This window comes from Eubalaena glacialis, chromosome 3, assembly GCF_028564815.1.
Source record: "Eubalaena glacialis isolate mEubGla1 chromosome 3, mEubGla1.1.hap2.+ XY, whole genome shotgun sequence".
NCBI classification, from domain to species: Eukaryota; Metazoa; Chordata; class Mammalia; order Artiodactyla; family Balaenidae; genus Eubalaena; species Eubalaena glacialis.
In genome coordinates, this window is record NC_083718.1 from 168763609 (window position 1) to 168784228 (window position 20620).

A 20620-nucleotide genomic window follows, 5' to 3' on the forward strand; every position below is an offset into this window, starting at 1 on the left:
GCACCTCAGTGCCAGACAGGAGGGGTCAGAGATGCTGTCCCTCCAAGGAAATGGCACTGAATATTGAAGCAGGAGTCATTTCCCCAACAGACAGAGGAGGGGAAGGTATTCTAGATAGACAGTGGGAGGCGAGCTGGGGAGAATCTGAATTCAAGTCCTTTATTCACCCTTTTGAGGCTTCAAGGACAGGTGTGGTCTCAGCCTCCAGTGGTCACTCCGAGCTGAGGCAGGCACCTCCCTGCAGAGGCCTGCCTGCCCTGTGGCTCCAGGCGTTTCTCCCTGTTCGGCATTGCTTTCTCCAGAGACTAGTCTAGCCTCTTCCTTTTATGAAGAAAGAAACTGAGGCTCAGAGGGTAAAGTCTGGAGGGTCTTACCCTGAGCTGATAGCAGCTGAGACTAGAGCAAGGAGCCCAAATTAACATTTCTTCTACCTTCCCATGCAACCTACAAACCCTAGAGCAACATCTGGGCTTCAGGACTTCCTGAGAACCCCATTTCTGCCCAGGCCAAAATGTAACCTCTCCCTAGATCTAAGCCAGCCCCCCAGATTCTAAGGACCCTTCAAAGGAAAGACCAGTCCTTAGGGTTCTTCCTAAGGCTCCTAGGCAACCCTGGGGCCTCAAGAAAACTGGACAGAAAGGGGACCAGCCCTGATAAAAACCTCTGATGTAGACTAGATAATATGCTGGGCTTTTTTATGTACCTCACCTCTTTTGACCTTCAAAAGAACCCTGTAAGGTAGATGCTTTTATCCATTTAACAGATGAGAAAACTGAAGCTCAAAGCGGTTACCCAAGAACTTACTATAAGTGTCACTCAAGGTCACATCAGTATTACATGGCAGAACTGGAAACCAATTCCTTGTCTGGCTGAGTCAGATCCTGTGTTCTTAATCATCAAGCCACATTTGCCTCTCTCAGTTCTTACAGTGGGGCTTCCTAGGCCTTTCTTTTTCCTGACCCAGAGCTCCAAGAGCCTGACCGTTCTAAGACTGTTCTGGGTTTTACAGAGTCTAGTGGAGGGCTCTCTTCTCTTGAGCCTGGTAAAGGGGAAGGCCTGTGAGTTACAGACTGAGGTCCAGGGCCCCAGGTGTGGCCTGAGACTTAACAGCATGTGGCTATAGGCAGTACAGAGACCAGTGGTTCCCCAGAACTTTCTACGGAGCAGCTGTGAGTTGCAGACCACAAAGACCGTCTCCCCAGTGAGACAAATCAGTAGGCTTTGCATTGTTCCTCTCTCCCACCATCCCCTCCTGTTCTTCCCTTCCTCTCCCACCCCTTCCTCTCCATGAGTCCACTCCTCACCCCCACCGCCCAAACGGAAGGCAGCAGGGACGTTTAAGATGCGGCAGACCCTCTCAGGGCCTCTAGAACAAAAAAAAGACTGAAATAATCCTCCTGACCTGATGGGGGGCGGCCTGGAGCAGCACCTGCCTTGGGTGCCACAGTTCCCCAGCAAGGAGGTAACTTCTGGCCTCCTGCCCAGCCAACGGACTGCGAATGAACGGAGGGATCAGAGTGTGTGCGCATGCGTGTGTGTGCGTGTGTGTGTGTGTGTGTGTGTGTGTGTGTGTGTGTGTGCGTGCGCGTGTGCGTGTGTGTGTGTGTGTGATTGAGAGAGAGAGGGAGAGAGAGAGGGATGGGGAGCAGAGTGGCAGGTTTTTGCTATTGGAGCCTTTTTTGAGCTGGCTGGCTGGCTGCCCCCAGGGAAAGTAACCAGTGGAGACTTGTGGCGGAGGCAGTGCGGGGAGGAGGGCAGACAGGACTGCGTTCTCCTGGGGGCTCTTTGCTCCCAGAGCAGGCAAACGCTCTAGTCCCAGCTGGGACGGCTTCCACTGACAGCTGTTTGGGGGCAAAGCCCCTCCCCCATGGCAAGCTCCCTGCTGTTCCTGCTCCTGTCACCTTGGCAACGGCCTTCTTTAGGCTCCGCAAATAGAAAAGGTCCCTTATGCCCTGAAAAGGCGTGGGTTGGTGGGTGGGGGAGGGGAGTAGGAGGCGGAGAGCAGAGCAGAGAGGTTGGGCTTCTTGGTGATCTGAGGTCCCAACCAGGAGGACAGAAGAGGCGCAGGCTGCAAGGTCCCATGGGCCTGGCTTCCAGAGGCGCCAAGACCTGTGAGAGCTGGGCTACAGCTCCTGATAGGAGGCTTGGTTCTTGGAGTCCTCATTCTAGTGGCTAAACTCAAGACCTTGGATGCACATGCAGGCTCAAAGGTGAGGAGAAAGTGGCTGACCAGGAGGGAGATGCTGTGATAAAAGAGAACTGAAAAGCCTGGGCCCTTTTCACACAATTGTGCTCCAGATGCCAGGTCTTTGTTGTGTCTCTTCGTCCCTCCTCAGGTCTCTGGAAGGAGAGAGAGAATTCACTGTTGGGAAGGCCTGCCACACAGCGGCTTTGTTTTATCACAGAGAGGGTTTTGTGTCAGGGAGTGGTGATTCTGTCTGTGATAGGCGGGACAATGTGATGTGTGCTGATTCCAGGACTCTTGGGTACCATATTTCCCTCCCAAAGCCGCTGCCAAACTGTAGGGTAGATGCACTTTTACTTAGAGAATCCAGCAGAAACCAAAACACCCATGTGGGCCTGTTATCTAGCTGGAATCAGATCCCCTACAATTTTGATGTTAAAATCATGCAGCCAGCCATGAAAGTCATTTCGTTTATCCACTGTAGGATCAGATTTAGATTACTAACCATCTCCTCCTTATACTAGGGGGGGAAAGCCAGCAGATATCAGAGGAGGAGTTTTATATTTTGCTGAACATTTCTCACCATGGGGGTGTGTGTGTGTGTGTGTGTGTGTGTGTGAGGAGAGAGAGAGAGAGAGAAGCAGACTGTGTTCCTTGGAACTGTTGAGCATTCCTTCTTTCCTGAAATCCTTCACCCTAAGCTCCTATTATGTTACTTCCATGGTTGCTGCCAGTAATAATAATTATTACCAGTTAATGAACAACCATGTTCCAGGCACTGTACTAAATGCCTAACCTACATACTTCATTTAATCCTAGCAATAATTATTCATCTCACAAATTAAGAAGATACGGCTCAGAAGAAAATAATTAACTACCATCTCCATATAGCTTTTCTCTCCTTAATTGTTCAATTCAGCTCAACAAATATTCATTTAGCACCTATTAGGTGCCAAACGTGATGCCAACCATATGGGTGTTAGAGTTGAACAAGTGTATAGTCTAAGAGGGGTTGTGGAAATTTGAGTCGTGCCTTGAAAAATGAGTACGTTTCCAGAACAGAACTGAAGGGGGATTATCTCAGCTGTCACTGGGAGGCACTATGCCCAGAGCGGCCACGTGTGCCTGTGACCATCTGTGTGTGTAGGTGGCCCTGCTGCCCCTTGCTTTTCCCTGGCCCCACTGCCATTAGCTGTGGGACTCCCAGAACACTCTGTCCATCCCCCTTGTGTTTGACTTCAACACCTACGTTTTCAGACACCTGCCACCTGTCCACAGATGACTTCTCAATGCGTGTCCGTCCCTGTCCTCCTCCCCTCTCCCCAGAGATTTCCAACTGTCTATAGGATACGCCCACGTGGATATCACCCCACCGGCATACAGATTTTTAAAATTTGGAGATTCATAAATAAAACAAAAACCAAAACCCGGAAGTCTTCCTCTTCAGAAAGGTCCCCCTTTCCCGGCTCCTGGCTGCTGTCCACAATCATCAGGTATTCCTAGACTCAGACTTACAATCTCAAGGTTGTTTTGACTTCATTTTCCTTCATCGGAGAGGCAGGGTGTTATCATGGGAAAAGCAGAGACTTCGAAGTTAGATGTGGTTTCAGACCCCAGCTTCATCACTTACTAGTTTTATGACCGTCATCAAGTTACTTAATCTCTGTAAATCTCGATTTCTTCATCTGTAAAACAAAGATGGTTATATTTACAACAGACTGTAAAAATGGATGAGATGGCCTGCAGAAGTGATCAGATATCTACCGAGTAGGCTCACAGTAGATATCCGTTCCCTTTCCCTCCTTATTCCCACCCTCCATCACCGCCCAGTTTATCACCAGGTTCTGACCACATTTCCTACGTGTCGGCTCCCGGCTTTGCTTAAGGCCTGCTGACCATACGAGGCTTAACTGACCACCAGAACATCCTGCTCATAGCTGCCAGAATCGCCTTCCTCAGAGACTCCTTTCTTGTTTAGAAACCTTCACTGGGTCTTTATTTCCTACTCTGTCAGTCACAGGAGGGATTCAATAATCAGCACATTAATGACCTCTGACCGACTGACTCTGACTCTGGGGTGGGAGCCTTCAAGACCCCCCAACTGCCCCTTGAACCACTCTCATCACTCCCAGCTCCCTCGCATAGATCCTCTGCCTCGCCTTCCCCACTTCCCCCCGCCCACCTTTGTAACTTACTTGACCCGCACAGACCTTCTACCTCCCCACCTTCTGGCATAACACTCCCCCTTCGTTGTCCACCCCTCCAAGATTACCTCCAAAGTTCTCAACAGCCCCCAACTAACACTTGAAGGCCTGCCGTTTCAACTTGAGCTCGCTGACTGCGCCATTCACTCGCCCGTCAGCATTTTTTGAGCATTTGTGAGATACAAGGCACCATGCCTCATCTGTCAGGTGAAGCCAACTTCCCCGGAACTTGCTGCACTGTGGAAGTCTCTCGGAAACAACTCTCTCTCCTTGCTTGTAAAGTGGGAATACCGCCCATTTGCCTCAGAGGCTGATTGTAAGGAATAAATGAGACTCAAATTATGAGAATGCTTTGAGAAGTTCAAAACAATATACAAATAGCAGGTAGTATTTTAAGAATAGCTACCATTTATTGTGCATCTTCTCAGCATGAACAAAGGCAGGGAACCTCTCCTCTTTGTGGTTGAAGCATAATATTCCATTTGATACTAACGACTACTCTATGAAGTGTATATCACCATTTGCAGAACAGGAAGTCAAGATTCAGAGAGGTTAAACAATTTGTCTTAAGTTGCACAGCCTGTAGGTGGCAGAACCAAGATTCAAACCAGATCTGTCTGACTCTAAAACCGACACCTTTAGCCACTTATGCTGTATTCTCATCCCTCTACCAAGGGTGGGTAGTTTCTTTTCTAATGCTGCAAGCTGCCTTATAAGGAATCCTGCTCACAGAGGATATGTGGTGGTTTTGCCAGGTAGTTGCAGAGCAGGTCTAAAGATATTAAGGCATAGACAGCCCACCATAGAGTGCCCCTGAGGTCAGCAACCCTGTTTTTATAAACTTGTTTCCTCTTATGGGGAAATTCCCTTAGCTCCATTTCCCCTCTCCTATTCCTCCTACCCCTCAGCCTGGAAGGACTGCATCCAGGAAAATTCACGTGGCTACTGCTTTCGATTTTCCTAAAAGGAGCTTTCTTGTCTAGTTATGTGTATGTGGTACTCTGACCTCTAGAGTCAACCTCAATCTCAGTCACTCCCCGAGGCCTGATCACATGAGACATCTTTGGAGATGAGCAGCCTCTGGAGAGTGCTGGCATCATTTAGACCCACCCATCATTTTGCCTCTTCTCTGGCTGCTCCTGCATAGTCGTCCTGGGTTCAGCTGTACAGGATGCCCTTTGGGTCCTTGAAAGCACCGGGGTATACAATGCCTCCAAGTCTTCCCACATGCTCTTCCTTTCAGCATCTTCTGAACTCTGAGTCATGCTAAACACTTACTTCCTCTGGGAAGCCTTCTCCACTTTCCTTCCCAAGCTGAATCCCCTTTTCTGTGTTCTCAGTAGTCTGTGCTTATCTCCTGTCATAACATTTACCAAGTTATACCGAGAGTGTCTGTTTTCCAGCTATCTCTTTGACCAAACTGTAACCTATTCTAGGGACCATGTTTTAGCCGGCACCAAACATGGTACTTGGTCTATAGTAGGTGCTTAGTAATGTTTGTTGAGTGAATGAATGGTTGAAAGTATCTCTTCACTTAACTCTCTAAACCTTGAAGAGTAGTGGGTTGTAAAAAGTTATGCCATTCCTCTCTCACAGGCACCCTCCTCTCACCCAGGGTCCAGGTAACTCCAAACTCTAGTCAAGTATTACCGATCAAAGAAAAATAAGTGTTTGAGCAAACCTCCAGCCTACAACTGGGATGCTTGCAGCTCCCATGTACTTTGAGACAAGAGTCCCAGCATTTCTGGACAGTGAGCTGTTTCCTGCATCTGTGAAGACTTGGGATCAATCGAGATCCATTACTGATCACAAGTTCTGGCAGTGGATGCAGCGAAGGGGGCGTGCCAGTAAGCTGTCACAGCCAACCCTCCTGCATGGGGGCCTTAATCCTCTTGTTGCTAACAACCAACTGTTTGGGGAACAGTGAATTGGTCTCTTCAGATTCTAAGGAGGCCGTCAAGGTTAGAGCACCGGATGGGAAGGTGAGCATTGGCTGGAGTCTCTCCTTTTAACTGGGCCCTAATTTGTTGAGGCCCTAGGCCTGCCCCTCCTCTGCTCCCTGACAGAAAGGGCTGATGAGGCCTTCCAAAGCCGTGGCTGAGGTCCCATGGAACCAACCTTTTGTTCCTTAGAAGCAGTGAGCTTTCCAGCTGCAGGGGATGGGGCAGCCAAAATAGGTACAAGCGAGAAATGAAGGTACTGGACTGTAGGAAAAAATAAAGGTCCAGAGTGATTTCTGTGCATTCATATTTCATAAACCGATATGCCCCATCCTAGCTGTAGTGAAGAGGGATGAGGCCTCCTCTGGTATTGTGGCTTCAGTGGGAAGTGCCCACCTTCACCACCCCACGCTGAGCCGGGAGGGCGTGGGAGAGGGAGGAGAATCCATCAATCTGACCAGGATCAGCAGCAGACAGTTGCTAAGCTTCCACAGACGTAGATTATTATGTTGGACAATGTGGAAGGGAAAAGAAACATTAAAAACCTAGTTCAATTAAAGCACATCTTTTAAGTTTAAAAAAAAAACATAAAACAAGTCTTTAACTCAAAAAGCATATAGTCTGGTCGGATAGATAGGAAATAAACACATAAAAGCATAAAAGTATTCCAGTTTAAGACACCACTGATTATAAGACACACCATTATTTTTTTTTTAATTTATTTATTTTATTCATTTATTTTTGGCTGTGTTGGGTCTTCGTTTCTGTGCAAGGGCTTTCTCTAGTTGTGGCGAGCGGGGACCACTCTTCATCGCGGTGCGCGGGCCTCTCACTGTCGCGGCCTCTCTTGTTGCGGAGCACAAGCTCCAGACGCGCAGGCTCAGTAGTTGTGGCTCACGGGCCTAGTTGCTCCGCGGCATGTGGGATCTTCCCAGACCAGGGCTCGAACCCATGTCGCCTGCATTGGCAGGCAGATTCTCAACCACTGCGCCACCAGGGAAGCCCCCATTATTTTTTTAACTCTAAGAAAAGCACTACCAATTAAACCAACATCATCAACTGTAATATGCATCCCAATTCAAAAGATGTTGAAGTGGAGGTGGGGGGGGTAAGAATCGATTTTTAAGAATCGATGAAATACATATACAAGATAGCACATGTTAAATCATAAATGAATCAAAGAAACAAACAATAAAGTGTTCAGGACTTCTGAGGGAAAACCCATAATTGAGGGTTAAGGCAAAGAGAGAAAACACGAGCTGAGCCTGGGCCAAAGAAGCTTATGCTTTACTGAGATCACTGAAGTGGAAGGAGGGCATTCCAGAAAATGGAAGCATTGAAATCAAAGCCAGAAAGGCACGGGGGAAGTGATGTTGTACAGACAATGAGCAGAGAAGTTAGGGTGGGTGAAGGTGAGGGCAGGAAGGTGGTGAGCAGAGATTGGACAGGAGGAGAGGCTTCAATAAACAAGAGTGCTAATAAAACCAAAATGGCCTGTGGGGTTACCCCCATTTCATCCATATTCTGACTCTGAAGAGGAAAAGTTCTGCGGGACAAACAAGCTGGAGTCCCACCGTGTTGTCATTCATGCATTCATTCATTCATTCAGCAATACTGATTGAGCATCTGCTAAATTCCAGGTACTTTGGAGGAAACAAATCCTAAATTCTGCCTGTCAAGGGGAGATAAGTCATTTACTGAGATAACTATGAGGTATAGGTATCATCGTTACTCCCACTTTAAAGATGATGGCACAGAGGTCCAGGGAGGCCCAGTGACTTGCCCAGCCTCCCATCCTCCCAGGGATGATGAGAATTTGATTTATGGCACTCTAGACAGTATGAGACAAGGCACAAACTTCCGTACAGGGGACAGTGGACAGAAAAGATTGCTTAGATCAAAGAAATAATAAAATTGAAAGGTTAGTTTATGTTGTAAGAAGATCTTGAATGTCAGGATCTTTAGACAACCTCAGACAAAGGAGAGTCCCTGATGGCTTTTAATCAGGGATCAGATCTGTGCACTAGGAAGATTAATTTGTGATCTATCTACAAGGCGGATTATAGAGAGAAGAAACTGGAATCAGACCAATTAGAAAGCTATTACAACCCTTTAAATGAAAGGAATTTGACCCAGGATAATGCTTGAGTTAAATCACGGTCTTGGCTTTTTATTAACCTTGAAAGGTTAAGGATGTACACTCCCCTCAAAATACCCTGGGGTCTTTGATCTATGAACTTATCTAAGCCATCATGAACTTTGTTTCCAACTTTGTCATATACTAGCATCATTTGTTCTAAAACAATGGCCTTAGGGTTTCCACAAGCAGCACAGGGTCGGGGAGAGAGTAGGACAGAGAGGAGGCCCCGGGATCGAGGGCCGCAAAGCCAACAGTTGCCTCTCCCAATCTTGGTAAACAAAGGTGTACTGCACCTAACTACACTCTTTATACTCTACAGATCTAGACCCTTCTTCTCTAACCTTCCCTTTTCCACCTTGTAAATCCTGAATTTTAAACTCTTTTCCTATGATAGCCACCCCCATCAGATTGTATGATCGCTAGTCCAAACCTCTTGTCTCACAGTTAAAACCCCGAAGCCCTGGGAAGGAAAAGGATCTGTCTCAGGCCACACAGCCAGTGGGTAGCGGGACAAGCCTCTGACCCTCCTAGCCTCTCTGAGCTGCACCATCTCCAGCTCTCAGCTCAGACCGGCAGCCCCCAGAGGGACTCTGTCCCCCGGCAGGAATTCATGGTTTTGTAATAAGGGAGAACAAGTTTTACGTGTGTCTTCAGTGACGCTGCCCATCATTCTGCAGATCTTTTTAACCTCTAGAGACTAGCCAGGCACTTCATGGCCCCTGCGGTATCTGTCCAGTGTCTTAACAATGGTCATCTTAAAAATCCCTGATTTTTTTTTTTTAATTTTATTTATTTATTTATTTATTTATGGCTGAGTTGGGTCGTCTTTCTGCACGAGGGCTTTCTCTAGTTGCGGCAAGCGGGGACCACTCTTCATCGCGGTGCGCGGGCCTCTCACTGTCGCGGCCTCTCTTGTTGCGGAGCACAGGCTCCAGACGCGCAGGCTCAGTAGTTGTGGCTCACGGGCCCAGTTGCTCCGCGGCATGTGGGATCTTCCCAGACCAGGGCTCGAACCCGTGTCCCCTGCATTAGCAGGCAGATTATCAACCACTGCGCCACCAGGGAAGCCCCAAAAATCCCTGATTATTAAGTTTGCCTGACTAACAATCTTGGCCTGACTGTTAAGTTTGAGCTATTCAAGGTGAAATTAGGAGACAAGGCTCAGGGTGAGGTCAGGGGCAATTCATAATCACCAAATGCCTGCTGGCAATTTCCATTTGGACATTCTACCATCACCTCAAGCCCCTCACATTTCTCTCAAAACCTCATGGCCGTCCGTGTTTCCCCCTCCCATCTTTCCCTGTCATCCAGGTTACAGCCCGTGGGCCAACCATACTCCCTCCTCTGCCTACAGCAGTCGGTCACCAAGGAGCATTTTGTTTCTCCTTACCGCCTCGTTTCTGTCCTCTCCTTTCCATTCTTATTGGCATTCTGCTTGGAACTCTGTGTTGGGTTGTGATGAGATAGTTGGAAACTTGCTTGTAAATGGACAGAATTCAAGAAAAAAGGTACCTCCCCTAACTCTGTTTGAAATCTGCTTACTTTGCACCTGTGTCACAGGATCCTTTTTAAATGTTAGCTCAGGACCCAGAATTTGCATTCCCCTCATTGGCTGGGAGCCTTTGGTTGTAAAAATCCATTTGTGAGCTTCCAGCTGTGGCCCTCTGTGCTTTTGCAGGGCACAACGTCTCTCTGCCGGCCCTCCAGCTGTGGGAGTCCCTGCAGAGGACAGCTTTTAGGCAGGACAGATTCAGCTGAGCAGCCCTCATGCTAAGCTGGCCTGGATGCCACTAGACAAGAGAGTGAGCGGCTTGAGGACAATCAGTCTCTGAGCTGAATTTCCTGAACCCCTTCTGTCTGTAAGGCATGAGCTGGACACAGGAGGGATAACTAAAAAGTATAAGAATCCTCACCTCACAGAGCTAGCCTGGTTAAAATGGAAGAAGAAAGGAGAAGCAGCAAATGGCAACACATGAATTCCAGTTCAGGACAATAGGTTTGTTTATTTATTTAGCCCCCATCTAATATTAGGCATCATACAAGGTTCTGGATAAAGAGATACGTGATAGTTTCTGATCACGAGGGGTTCATGATCTGGAAGGGAAGACAGCTAAGAAACAATTATAATCCATTGCGAGACACGTCATTATGGTAGAGGTGAGCCCAGGATACTCAGAACCTAAGCCAAGACTGAAATAATAACTGTAATTATCTGATTGAATATATGAATTAAATGATTGATGATGACCATGTGCCAGGCACTGCGCTGTGCACATAATGTCATTTTTCTCTCATTTTATTCGCACAGCATTTTTCTTCTTTCATCCTTACAACTTTCTGGGCAAGAACTATTTTTGTTTCTGGTTCTCAGACAAGGCAGCTGAGGCCTAGACAGGTTAAGCAGCTAGCCCAAGGTCCCCCACTGGGTAACAGAAGGAACCAGTGGTCCATCCCAGGCTGCCTCCCCCCAGAGCCTGAGGACCATGTGTGCAACTGGCACTCCCTGGAGGGGGCCCAGCCTGAGCAGAGCCAGTAGGGTGAATAAGATCCAGCCTTACAGAGCTGGGCTGGGCGATGGGAGCCTGCACCTGTTGCAGGCACAGAGAAAAGCGAGTGAAGGGCATGGAGGAGAGAGAACATAGCACACTGCAGAATCCAGTGTTTCTCTCAGCCGCTGGAATGATCAAAGAAGGCTTCGCAGAGGAGGTGTCCCTTTGAGGGACAGCCAAGGGCCCAATGTTTCGGCATGGGAAGAAAGCAAGAAAACAGAGAGAAGGCCAGGCCGTGGCAATGGTCAGGCCAGGCTCTAGGTGAAAGAGGAAAGAGATGAAAGCAAGAACACCGAGTTTGGAAAGCCTTCTTTATGTGGATGTGGGAGGGGGCACAGCAGAAGGTGAGACCGAGCCATGCCACCTAACCTGGCCTCCCCCTCTTCAGCCTATGCTCAGCTGCAGCCACACCAGCTCCTCTCCCAGCCGTCCTCAAAGCACCTGCAGCCCCAGTTTGGGATCCAGCAGCAGCAACAGCAAGCATCACAACAGCCGCCGCCGCCCCAGCCATCACGGCCAGGGCTCCAAGCCCCGTCCCTCCCCCAGCTGGCCGCGGTCCCTCCAAGCCTGGCCCTGCAGCCCGGCCCCGAAGCCCATGCCATGCCGCTAGGCCCAGTCCCATCCACTCTGCCTCTCCAGTGTCCCGCTGCCAACCTGCACAAGCCTGGCAGCGCTCAGCAGTGTCACCCTCCCATGCCAGATGTCGGGCCTCACAATGGATACCCTGAGGGCCTGTCTCACACCCCTCAACACAGGTTCCAGCATGCCTCGGCTGTCATCTTACAACTGCAGCCTGCTTCACCAGTGGTGAGTAAGCCGATCCCAAGGTCCAGGGAACAAAGGGGGAGGACACAGCTCAGGCAATCCCGTGGCCCCCATTTGGATGTGTGTCTGGGTGGGCTGAGTGTTGAAGTCCTCTCTGAGTATTCCAGGAAAGAAAAGGGGCCTCTCCCTAATTTGGGGCTGGCTGAATCTTAATGTCCTTGCCTTCTACCCAAGCTCCATGGAAACGGGGGACGTGTCCAGGAATGTAGAGGCAATTCACGAGAAGATCATCTCTGTCCTGTCCTTTAACAGCCCCAGCAGTGCACCCCCGATGACTGGAAGGAAGTGGTACCTGGAGAGAAGAGTGGGCCTGAGACTCGGTCTGGCCCATCACCGCATCAGCAAGCCATCGTCACTGCCATGCCAGGTGGCCTGCCTGTACCCAAGAGCCCGAACATCCAGCAGTCCCCAGCTCATGGTATGAAGTGTAGTGGGGCCCTCGGGGGAGGGGAGAGCATTGGCCTTCCTTGCCACCCCCTGGCACATCTCATTTGGGCATCTAGAATGGGAGGGAAACTACTCCAAGCCCCAAGAAGCAAGAAAGAAGCTGAGTAGGTGGAAACAGAGAGAGGATTGAGAAGATGAAGCAAGGATAAAGAAAGGGGACCCAGAAGGCATAAAGGAGAAAGAAAAGGAGAATTGAAAGTTCTAGATAAGGCTTGCCTGTCATTGCTGTCAGATGTATCTGCATATCCGTATGCCGGGTTGAGAGTTCACCCAGGGATCCAGTTGTCCCAATCCTCTGCTCTGCTTGGTATGAGAGGGCGTTCTTGAAGTTGGCAATATGACAAGGTGGCTGTGTAGTGCAGAGATGAGGGAAATGCCTAGGGGGAGCTAGGAGGGGATTCAGGGTGGGTTCAGCTCGTGGAAAGCATCTTTGAAGGAACGGTGCTCAGCTCTGGGATCCCCACCTTCTGTCTGTGAGTGCTCAGTGACAGGCGGGCTTCTTCAAGACCTGGGTTTTAGGAGACTCTGCTGATCCCCCTACCCTGACGAGAGAGTCACAGCAGTACCTCTGCCTTCACAGTGATCCCTTCGCTTTCCTTTCCTTCTCTGCCAGTGTGCACAGCAATCTTGGCCCAGATCTCAGAGACATTCTGGGCCATGGGCTGCCTACAACTCAGGGAGGCAGTTCCATCATCGGACTAAATGTGTGCTGGGAGTGGGGTGGGGAGAGCCAAGAGAAAAGGGGTTTGGAAACGGAAGAAGGAGAAATCAGAAGAAAAGTACTTTGGGACAAAGTAGTTATAAATGTCCTATAAGGAATGGAGGGTAGAATCAAGGAAAAGGAAAGCAAAGGAATATGAAGAAAAAAAACATTAGAAAAATTAAAAGACAGCAAGGAGGTCAGCATTCTCTTGGCAAACTTGCAATGATAAGGAGCTCACCATTTTGAAAAGCAGCCCATTCCACTGTAGGATTGCTCTAATTATCAGAAAGTTGCTCTTCAAATTAAGCCAAAATCTGCTCTCCTGGAACTCCCACCACTGGCTGTGATTCTGTCTTGTGGATTGTCCATCTCCTACCGTGTGTATAGACAGTTATCATGTCTCTTTCCTCTCCCCCATTAAAAAAAGAGAAAATCTTCAGGCTAAATATCTGAGATTTATTTCATTTTCTACCTATCACACATCCAGACCTCCCATTCCCACCATGCTGATCATTCTTGTCTAGCTACATTCCACCTCTCCACTAATTCCCTTAAAGTGTGATCCCCAAAATGAAGCACATTAATTCCAAACACAAAAAGCCGCTAGTCACCCTAGGTTGGCACCTAGACTTAGCTTTATAAGCCCTTCAGGGGACAGAGATCTGCATGGTTTAGTAGAGAGGAACTAAAATTCTTTGAACACCTATGTGCCAAGTTCTGCTCTAAGTTTTCCTTTACTCACTCATGATAACCCTGAGAGATAAATATTATTGTCCCCATTATTTAGAGGAGGAAACAAAAGCTTGAAGAGGCTCCAGGTCACACAGCTATGAAAGAGCAGCGCCATGATTCTGGCTCCAGGGGTAATTCCTTCACCTGCCTTCAGCAGGACATTGCACCTATGGCCCCACGTTAACTCCCCTGACCCAGAGGAATGATACCCTTAGTTCACTGAGCACTGTGTCACCTGAATTCCAGAGGGGTTGGGTTTGGTTTTTGTTTCTGTCTTTGTTTTTGTGGTTTCTTTTTACATGGACTGCTATCACTTCAGGTCTCCTCCATCTCAAACTTGTACAATTTATATTGTGAGCCAAAACATGATTAATTATATCTGTTAAACGTTATCTTGTGAATTTAGCCCACAGTTCCAGGCTAGCCAGAAAATGGTAATAGTTAACAGCTAACATTTAATGAGTCCTCTCTGCCAGCTTTACATGCATTTCCTCATTTAATCCTGACAGTAACCCTCTGAAGCAGGAACTTTTATCATGCCCATTTTAAAGATAAGAAAACTGAGGCACAGCAAGAATAAGTGGTGGGGCAGGAATGTTTTTATATCTGAATTTTGTCACTCATTATACTAACTCCTCTGCTTAACTTTGCCATCTGTAAATTATATAGCGTGTTTTCTTTGTCTTTAACCAATTTGCTGATAGAAATATTGAATAGGACCTGACTGAAGACACATCCCCTGTCTGCAGGTTGGTGATAATCAACAGCCTTTGTTCAAGTATTTGTTATCCAACAACCTCTGAATGAACTGACATTTGCCTCCCTTTCTTCATCTTGTCTAGAAAGCTCTCAAAAATCTCTTTCTGAAATCTAATCTAGATGATACACACATAACAAAGCATCTTGCTCCTGAGGTTCTATCTCATGAGAAAAGTAAGTTTTGCACAGTGGAAACAATTGTCAACCACCCAAGATTTAAATATTCATTCTGTGTATGTTTGAATGCCTGCTCTGCGCAAAGCACTGTGGGGTGGGAGGTAATAAATACATAGAGAAATAAGGTCTGTACCCTACCTTCAAGGAGCTTAAAGTCCTCTGGGAAAGATGAGAAATGCATAGGAAAAAAATACAGTAAAAACCAAGATATAATAAATGGCATAGAAAGATTATGGGTAAATGCTTTAAAAGGTAAGAGAGAGAAGTTACTGCCAAGTAGAGATTATCAGGATAGATTGTAGGGAGGAAGTGGCATTATTCTAGAGCGAGGGTTGGCAAACTACATCCCGAGGGCCAAATTCATCACATCACCAGTTTCTGTACAGCCCACAAGCTAATAATGGTTTTTACATTTAAAATATTTTTTAAGACTCAAAAAAAGATGAATATTTTGTGATACATGAAAATTATACGAAATCCGAATTTCTGTGTCCATAAATAAAGTTTTATTGGCACACAGCCACATTCATTCATGTAGTGTTGTCTGTGGCTGCTTTCCTGCTGCAACAGCAGAGTTGAGTAGTTGCAACAGAGACCACATGGCCTGCCAAGTCTAAAATATTTACTATCTGGTCCCTTACAGAAAAAGTTTGCCAGCCACTGTTCTTGAGTCTAGACCTTGAAGGATAGGTAGGACCTGGACATGTGGCATTGGGGAGAAGGGACTAGTGAAGTAAAGGAAGGGAGGCGGGAGTGTGGGCATGTTTGGGGGACAGAGAGGACGAGCATTCATAGAACAAAATGTTAAGTGTAAGAAATGCAAAGGCAGAAAGGGGGAGGAAATGTGAATATTATTGAAAGAAGGCTTTGAAAATTTGAAAAATGGCGGGGGGGGGGGAACGAGGGAAAGAGAAAGGGAGCAAAGTAAACGATCAGGGAATATAAAATAAATGTAAAATGTGGAAACAAAGGAAAAGGGATGAGGCCTGAGGGGAAAGGGTTGGGGATATGAATGCTCAGAAAGATAAGAATATGAGAAAATGTTGGAAATAGAAGTCAAGCATGGAGAGAGAAATTCGGGGCAAGTATTCAGCATAAAGCTGGGGGATGGGGGTGCAGTGAGCCTTGTGAGTCTCACAAGCTCTAGTATATCTACTGAATGAAGGTGCTTTCCCGACAATTCAGTTTAATCCATCGTGGTTTAGGAAGAGAAGTAACATTTATTGGGCTCCACCTGTGTGCCAGGCACTGCAGGCAATTTGTATAAATGACCTCAGTTAGCCTGCAAAGTAAGCCTAAAGAGGAGGCATTAGCCCCGTTTATGGAGGTGTAACTGGGTCACTTTGGTCATTACTTAACCTCTCTGATCCTCAGTTCCCAGTGGGGAGGATAACGACTACTTGTGGGGTTATTGTGAACACTAAGTGAGAGGAAGTGCGTGCATGTAAGGCTTGACACATATTAAGCACTCAATTACTGCTAGTCGTTATTCTTCCCGCCTCCGACTTGGCCAGGCGGGAGTCCACCACCGCACGGTGGACTTCTGACCGTGCGAGAGCGGACATTGGCGTGGCGCGACACCCGCCTCCCTAAACCGAGCCCTGACGTTCCTAACCGGCCGCCAGCCCCCCTGCGCCTTCCGGAGGGCGCGGGGCGGGGTCGGCGCGGCCGCACAAAGGAAGCGCGCGGCCCGGCTTCCGCGCCGGCGCCCCGCCTCCTTGAGGCCCCGCCCCGCGCGCCCATGCCCCGCCCCCGCTTCTCCCCGCCCCCGGCGGAGGCGGCCGCGAGAGCCCTGCCGGGACGCGCCGCATTGTCTCCGCGGCGGCTGCAGCCTTCGAGCGCCCGCCGCGCGCGCGCAATTCGCCGCCGCCCGCGCCCCCGTTCCGGCCTCGCGCCCCCGCCGCCCTTTGTGGACGCCGGCCCGGCCGGTACGGTCGGATGCGCCGCGGCAGCCCCGGGCCCCGGCTCGGAGGCTCCCGGCGGAGAGGAGGCGGCCCGCCCGGGCCCGGGACCCCGCGCGAGGCGGCGCCCGGCCGAGGGGTTGCGTAGGCCCCGCCCGGCCAGGCCCAGCCGGGCCCTGGACAGGTCAGTGCCCGTGGCGGGGGAGGGGTTCTCGCCAGGAGGGGTACCGCGGCCCGCTCTCGTCGCAATGGACACCGGGCACCGCCCTCCGGTGCCACTCCCGGCCCGGGCCTACTCGGCTGCCAGGCCGTGCCAGCCCGCGATTCTTGCCCTCCCGGCGCCGGGGAGGTGTCCTGCGCCTCCCCCCTCGTCGGGGACCCTGCCTGTCCCGCACTTCCCCGGCAGCCGCTGTGTCACCTTCGGCGTGCCAGACGCTTCCGTGTGTCCCCGCACACCCCCACCCCGGCCTCGGTCCTCCGGGGCGGCGCTTTACCGGAGATGGACGGTCCGCTTAGGGACAGGGCTGCTGGCATCCGCTGTACTCTCTGGGTAGGGGACTGCCTATCTTGGAGGCCTGCGGCTTCGCTGGAGAGTTTTGTTTTTAATCTAGTTCAGTCTCACGAAGCTTTTAATTGGATGGAAAGGGACAAGCTGTTCTGTGTCTGTCCTCTCTTCCATTTTTAGAAGAGCGTTTTCTCTCCTTCCCGTGCCAAATGAAGGCATATTGTATTGTTGATTCTTTACATTAAAATCGGAACTTGTGAGATTCTTTATTTAAATTGAAGTCCACAGAGAGGGAAATAATTTGCCCAAGATCAGGTTGCAAACTAATGGTGAACCTACAGTGTGAACTCCTAGTCCCCGGCTCCTGTATTGTTGGATACCAGTTTGTGCCAGTGATACCCCCGCCATCCCAATCTTCACCATCCCTCCCCCAAGCCTGCCTTTTAGACCTGAACAGATTTCACTGACATACTTTCAGCTCTGATCAACTTTCCTTTTCTTCCTGCTCCATACCTAGAATGTTGACTTTCTTCCCATGCTGCCTACAGAGACACGCTCTTTTATTCTTTTTCCTGCTAAACAACTTAGTGACAGCTCTCCCCTTAGATATCTACCATCGTAGATCTTTAATCCCCTTCCATTAGCATATTGGACCCAGAGGATCCCTTGTTGTGAAATAAACTACCGACCTAAATCCACCATATGTCCCCGATTTTTCTAGGACAACCCCAATTTAAAATATTCTATCACATTGTCTATCAACCAAGTGTCTCGATTTTTGGTTTAGAAAATAATGTCATTTTAACCATATCAGGCCCTGCTGTCCTGGCCTTTTCCAGCCATTTGGCTCTGGGGCATAACTGGGTAATCCAATTATCATTCACCTGGGATTTTTCATCCCCCCCCCACCCCCAAGTCAACCCAAATGTTGGAACTGCTAGGATTTCTAGATGAGTCTGAAAATTGCAGGCTAATGAGGCAAGGAAATTCCTTCTTGCTCCTGTATGTCTGCCCCCGCTGCCCTCCCCATTTTTTATTCCGCTAGAGGGCCTCAGACCTGTGGCAGCGTCTATTGATAAGGGCTTAAGTTGAGGTCACATGGAATGCAGGGCTTCATATCATGTTGACTCCAGAATAGAAAGAAAGAAACTTACTGTGTTTGTTACAGGGCAGGAGATTCTGTCTTGGATCTTAAGATACCTGCACAGCTAAGTAGTTTTGGTTCCACTCAGATTTCACACACCTTCATTAGGCTCCTGCCTCATGTAAAGCATTATCCTAGGCACTGTGGAGAATATAGAAGTGATTTTCTCACTTAGCCCCCAACATCTGGATCTATATCTGGAAATAGCTACATTTTTGAATCAGCTGATACAGTGTTTCCCACTGTTTCTTTACCTAAGTTCCAGTCCCTGCAAGGCGGGAACCAGAGCTTCTGGCTTGGCTCCTTCTCAAGGGCTGGCTTCTTTCAGAGGGCCCAGCAGATGGGTAGTGGTGCTCGTGTGGCACCTGCCCTTTCCAGGCACTCTTATCACGTGAGCTCTGCCTCTCAGCCCACCCAAGATCTGTTTCCAGGCTTGTCCATACACATCGGGAAGAATAGATGCCTTTTTTCTCCAGCATTAATCTTGCCACTTTTCTGTTGTTCTTGAGTTGGTTTCTCAGTTGTCCAACTGCATTTTTGTGAGAGGTAGCTCCTGTTTTCATTGCCTTCTCCTCCCCCCCCACCCCCTTTAAGCTGTTGTTTTATTAATAGGTGGCACATAGGTACGTAATGAATGTTGGTATTTTATCATGCACTCACCTCCCAGCCCTGTCCACTCTTCTTCCAGATCCTGGCTTAATTTCTAATTTACCTTTGTCAGATGCACTCAACATATATTATTTCCACTTCCTCAAAGTAAGGGGGAAACTCCAGCTCTTCTTCCTTCTGTCCCAGTAATGATTCTCCTGGCTGTAGGTCTCTTCAGCCATTGTTCCTCTGCATTTCAATGGAGGATAACCTTTTAGGAAGGTGTTGTTATGCTTGCTTCTCCAGACATACCTCCTCTGTCACTGACTTTCTAGTCTAAGCTGAGTGACCCTGAGACTTCTCTTCCTGCTACCAAGGCCCCTTCCCCCATCTGTGACCCTGTGCCGGTGACTTGCTCTGGCTCAGCCCCAGAATCCACTCTTTTTCAGACCACATCCTTTTTCCTGCCTTACTCATTTCCTGTCTCAGATACTTTGGATCCCTTGGATCTTGCAGTGGGAAAGAGAAAAAGAGGAATAGATAGACGATTTTATAAAATTGAACTGTTCTTGCCTCTGGTCTTGCATGCTCTAACTTAGGCCATCCCCTCCCTAGGTTTTCTTGTTTTAGGGGGGAAAAAAATGACTGCTATCTCAGAGTTAAGAACCTTTACCTGAGGTTTTGAGTGTCTTTTTATCTCTGTTTTTTTCCTGTTGTGAATGTGTGAAGAGGGTGACTCGACTGCCTTAGACGCTTCCTCTAAGTCTCTGCCCTCCTTTGGGCTTTAGGCCTCACACTAGGCATTCGGTAACTATTTGCTGAATTAAGTTCACCGCCTTCCTATCAAAGTCCTTCACTTTCAGCTAGCATGGATCAGTAAACCAACATGAAACTTAAATTGAAAACACTAGGGAGTAGGATGGTGGCTCCAGTTCTGGTAACGCTGCTCCGTGTTAGTGTGACATTCACCGAGGGTTTTTTCTTCCTCTTGGTCAGTCCAAGTTTATATTAAAGTTCTCCCAGCTGTGCAGTGCCGTTTACTCTCCAGACATATTTGGTCCCATCCTGAAAAAGATTCTCTCCTGAAAAGATACATCTACTAGAGTTGAGAGTAGGGAAATGAGACACCTTCATAGAAGCATAGTTTCTCTTTTATTCCCTTTCTTTTGTGCCATTTTGCAACTGGAAGATGAAGATGATGATTTTCTGTGGTCAGGAGGAATCTCACAAAAGTGGTTGTAGAGATTCTTTTGTGTTTTCCACCCCCGTGGAAAAGCAGGGTGAGGACTGGCTGCCTTATGCAATCTACTCTCATGAGGCCTTTGTACCAGTAACAGAAATGACTCTCTGCAGTGACTTAGCACCTTGTCTGGTGGAAATCAAAGCTGGGACTACCCCTCAAGGTAGAGGTATGAACATATACAGATTTATGTTTTCAGTGTTTTTATGGCATGCTTTAAACTACAGTGTGAGTCACCAGTTAAAAAGACTCTGTTTGAGTATGTGTTCTGTTCAGAATGTTTAAAGTAGGCCTGTTTAAGATAACTTGAATTACTTATTCACAATTCAAATAGATGCAGGTTTCATTTTAAGCATTGACTTTTTAAAAAATTTCAGTTTTAATTTAGCTACATCAGCACACTGATTTGATGCTTGCAAAGAAACTCCGAAACAAACCATCTTTAATTCAACTTTATGACATTTTGGAATTGTTAGGAAAATAATCAACCATTTATTTATCCAAGACAACAGTCTTACAGATTCAGGGCTTTTTTCCCCTATCAGTAACAAAAGTAGAATATAATTGCCATGGTCAAGAAA

General features: G+C 48.2%; 1 protein-coding gene across 2 annotated transcripts in view; it reads left to right on the forward strand.

Annotated features, from left to right (window-relative positions):
* Window positions 1-20620, forward strand: part of PHC2 (polyhomeotic homolog 2) — a 101606-nt gene that overhangs the window by 61811 nt on the left and 19175 nt on the right. Inside the window, exons 8-9 of one of the 2 annotated variants that reach the window (XM_061184521.1) lie at window positions 11407-11825; window positions 12096-12261. In XM_061184521.1, coding sequence (XP_061040504.1) covers window positions 11407-11825; window positions 12096-12261 — 585 coding nt within the window. Of the gene's footprint in view, window positions 1-11406; window positions 11826-12095; window positions 12262-16452; window positions 16747-20620 lie in introns of those variants that run through there. The other variant, XM_061184520.1, reaches the window with a different exon arrangement.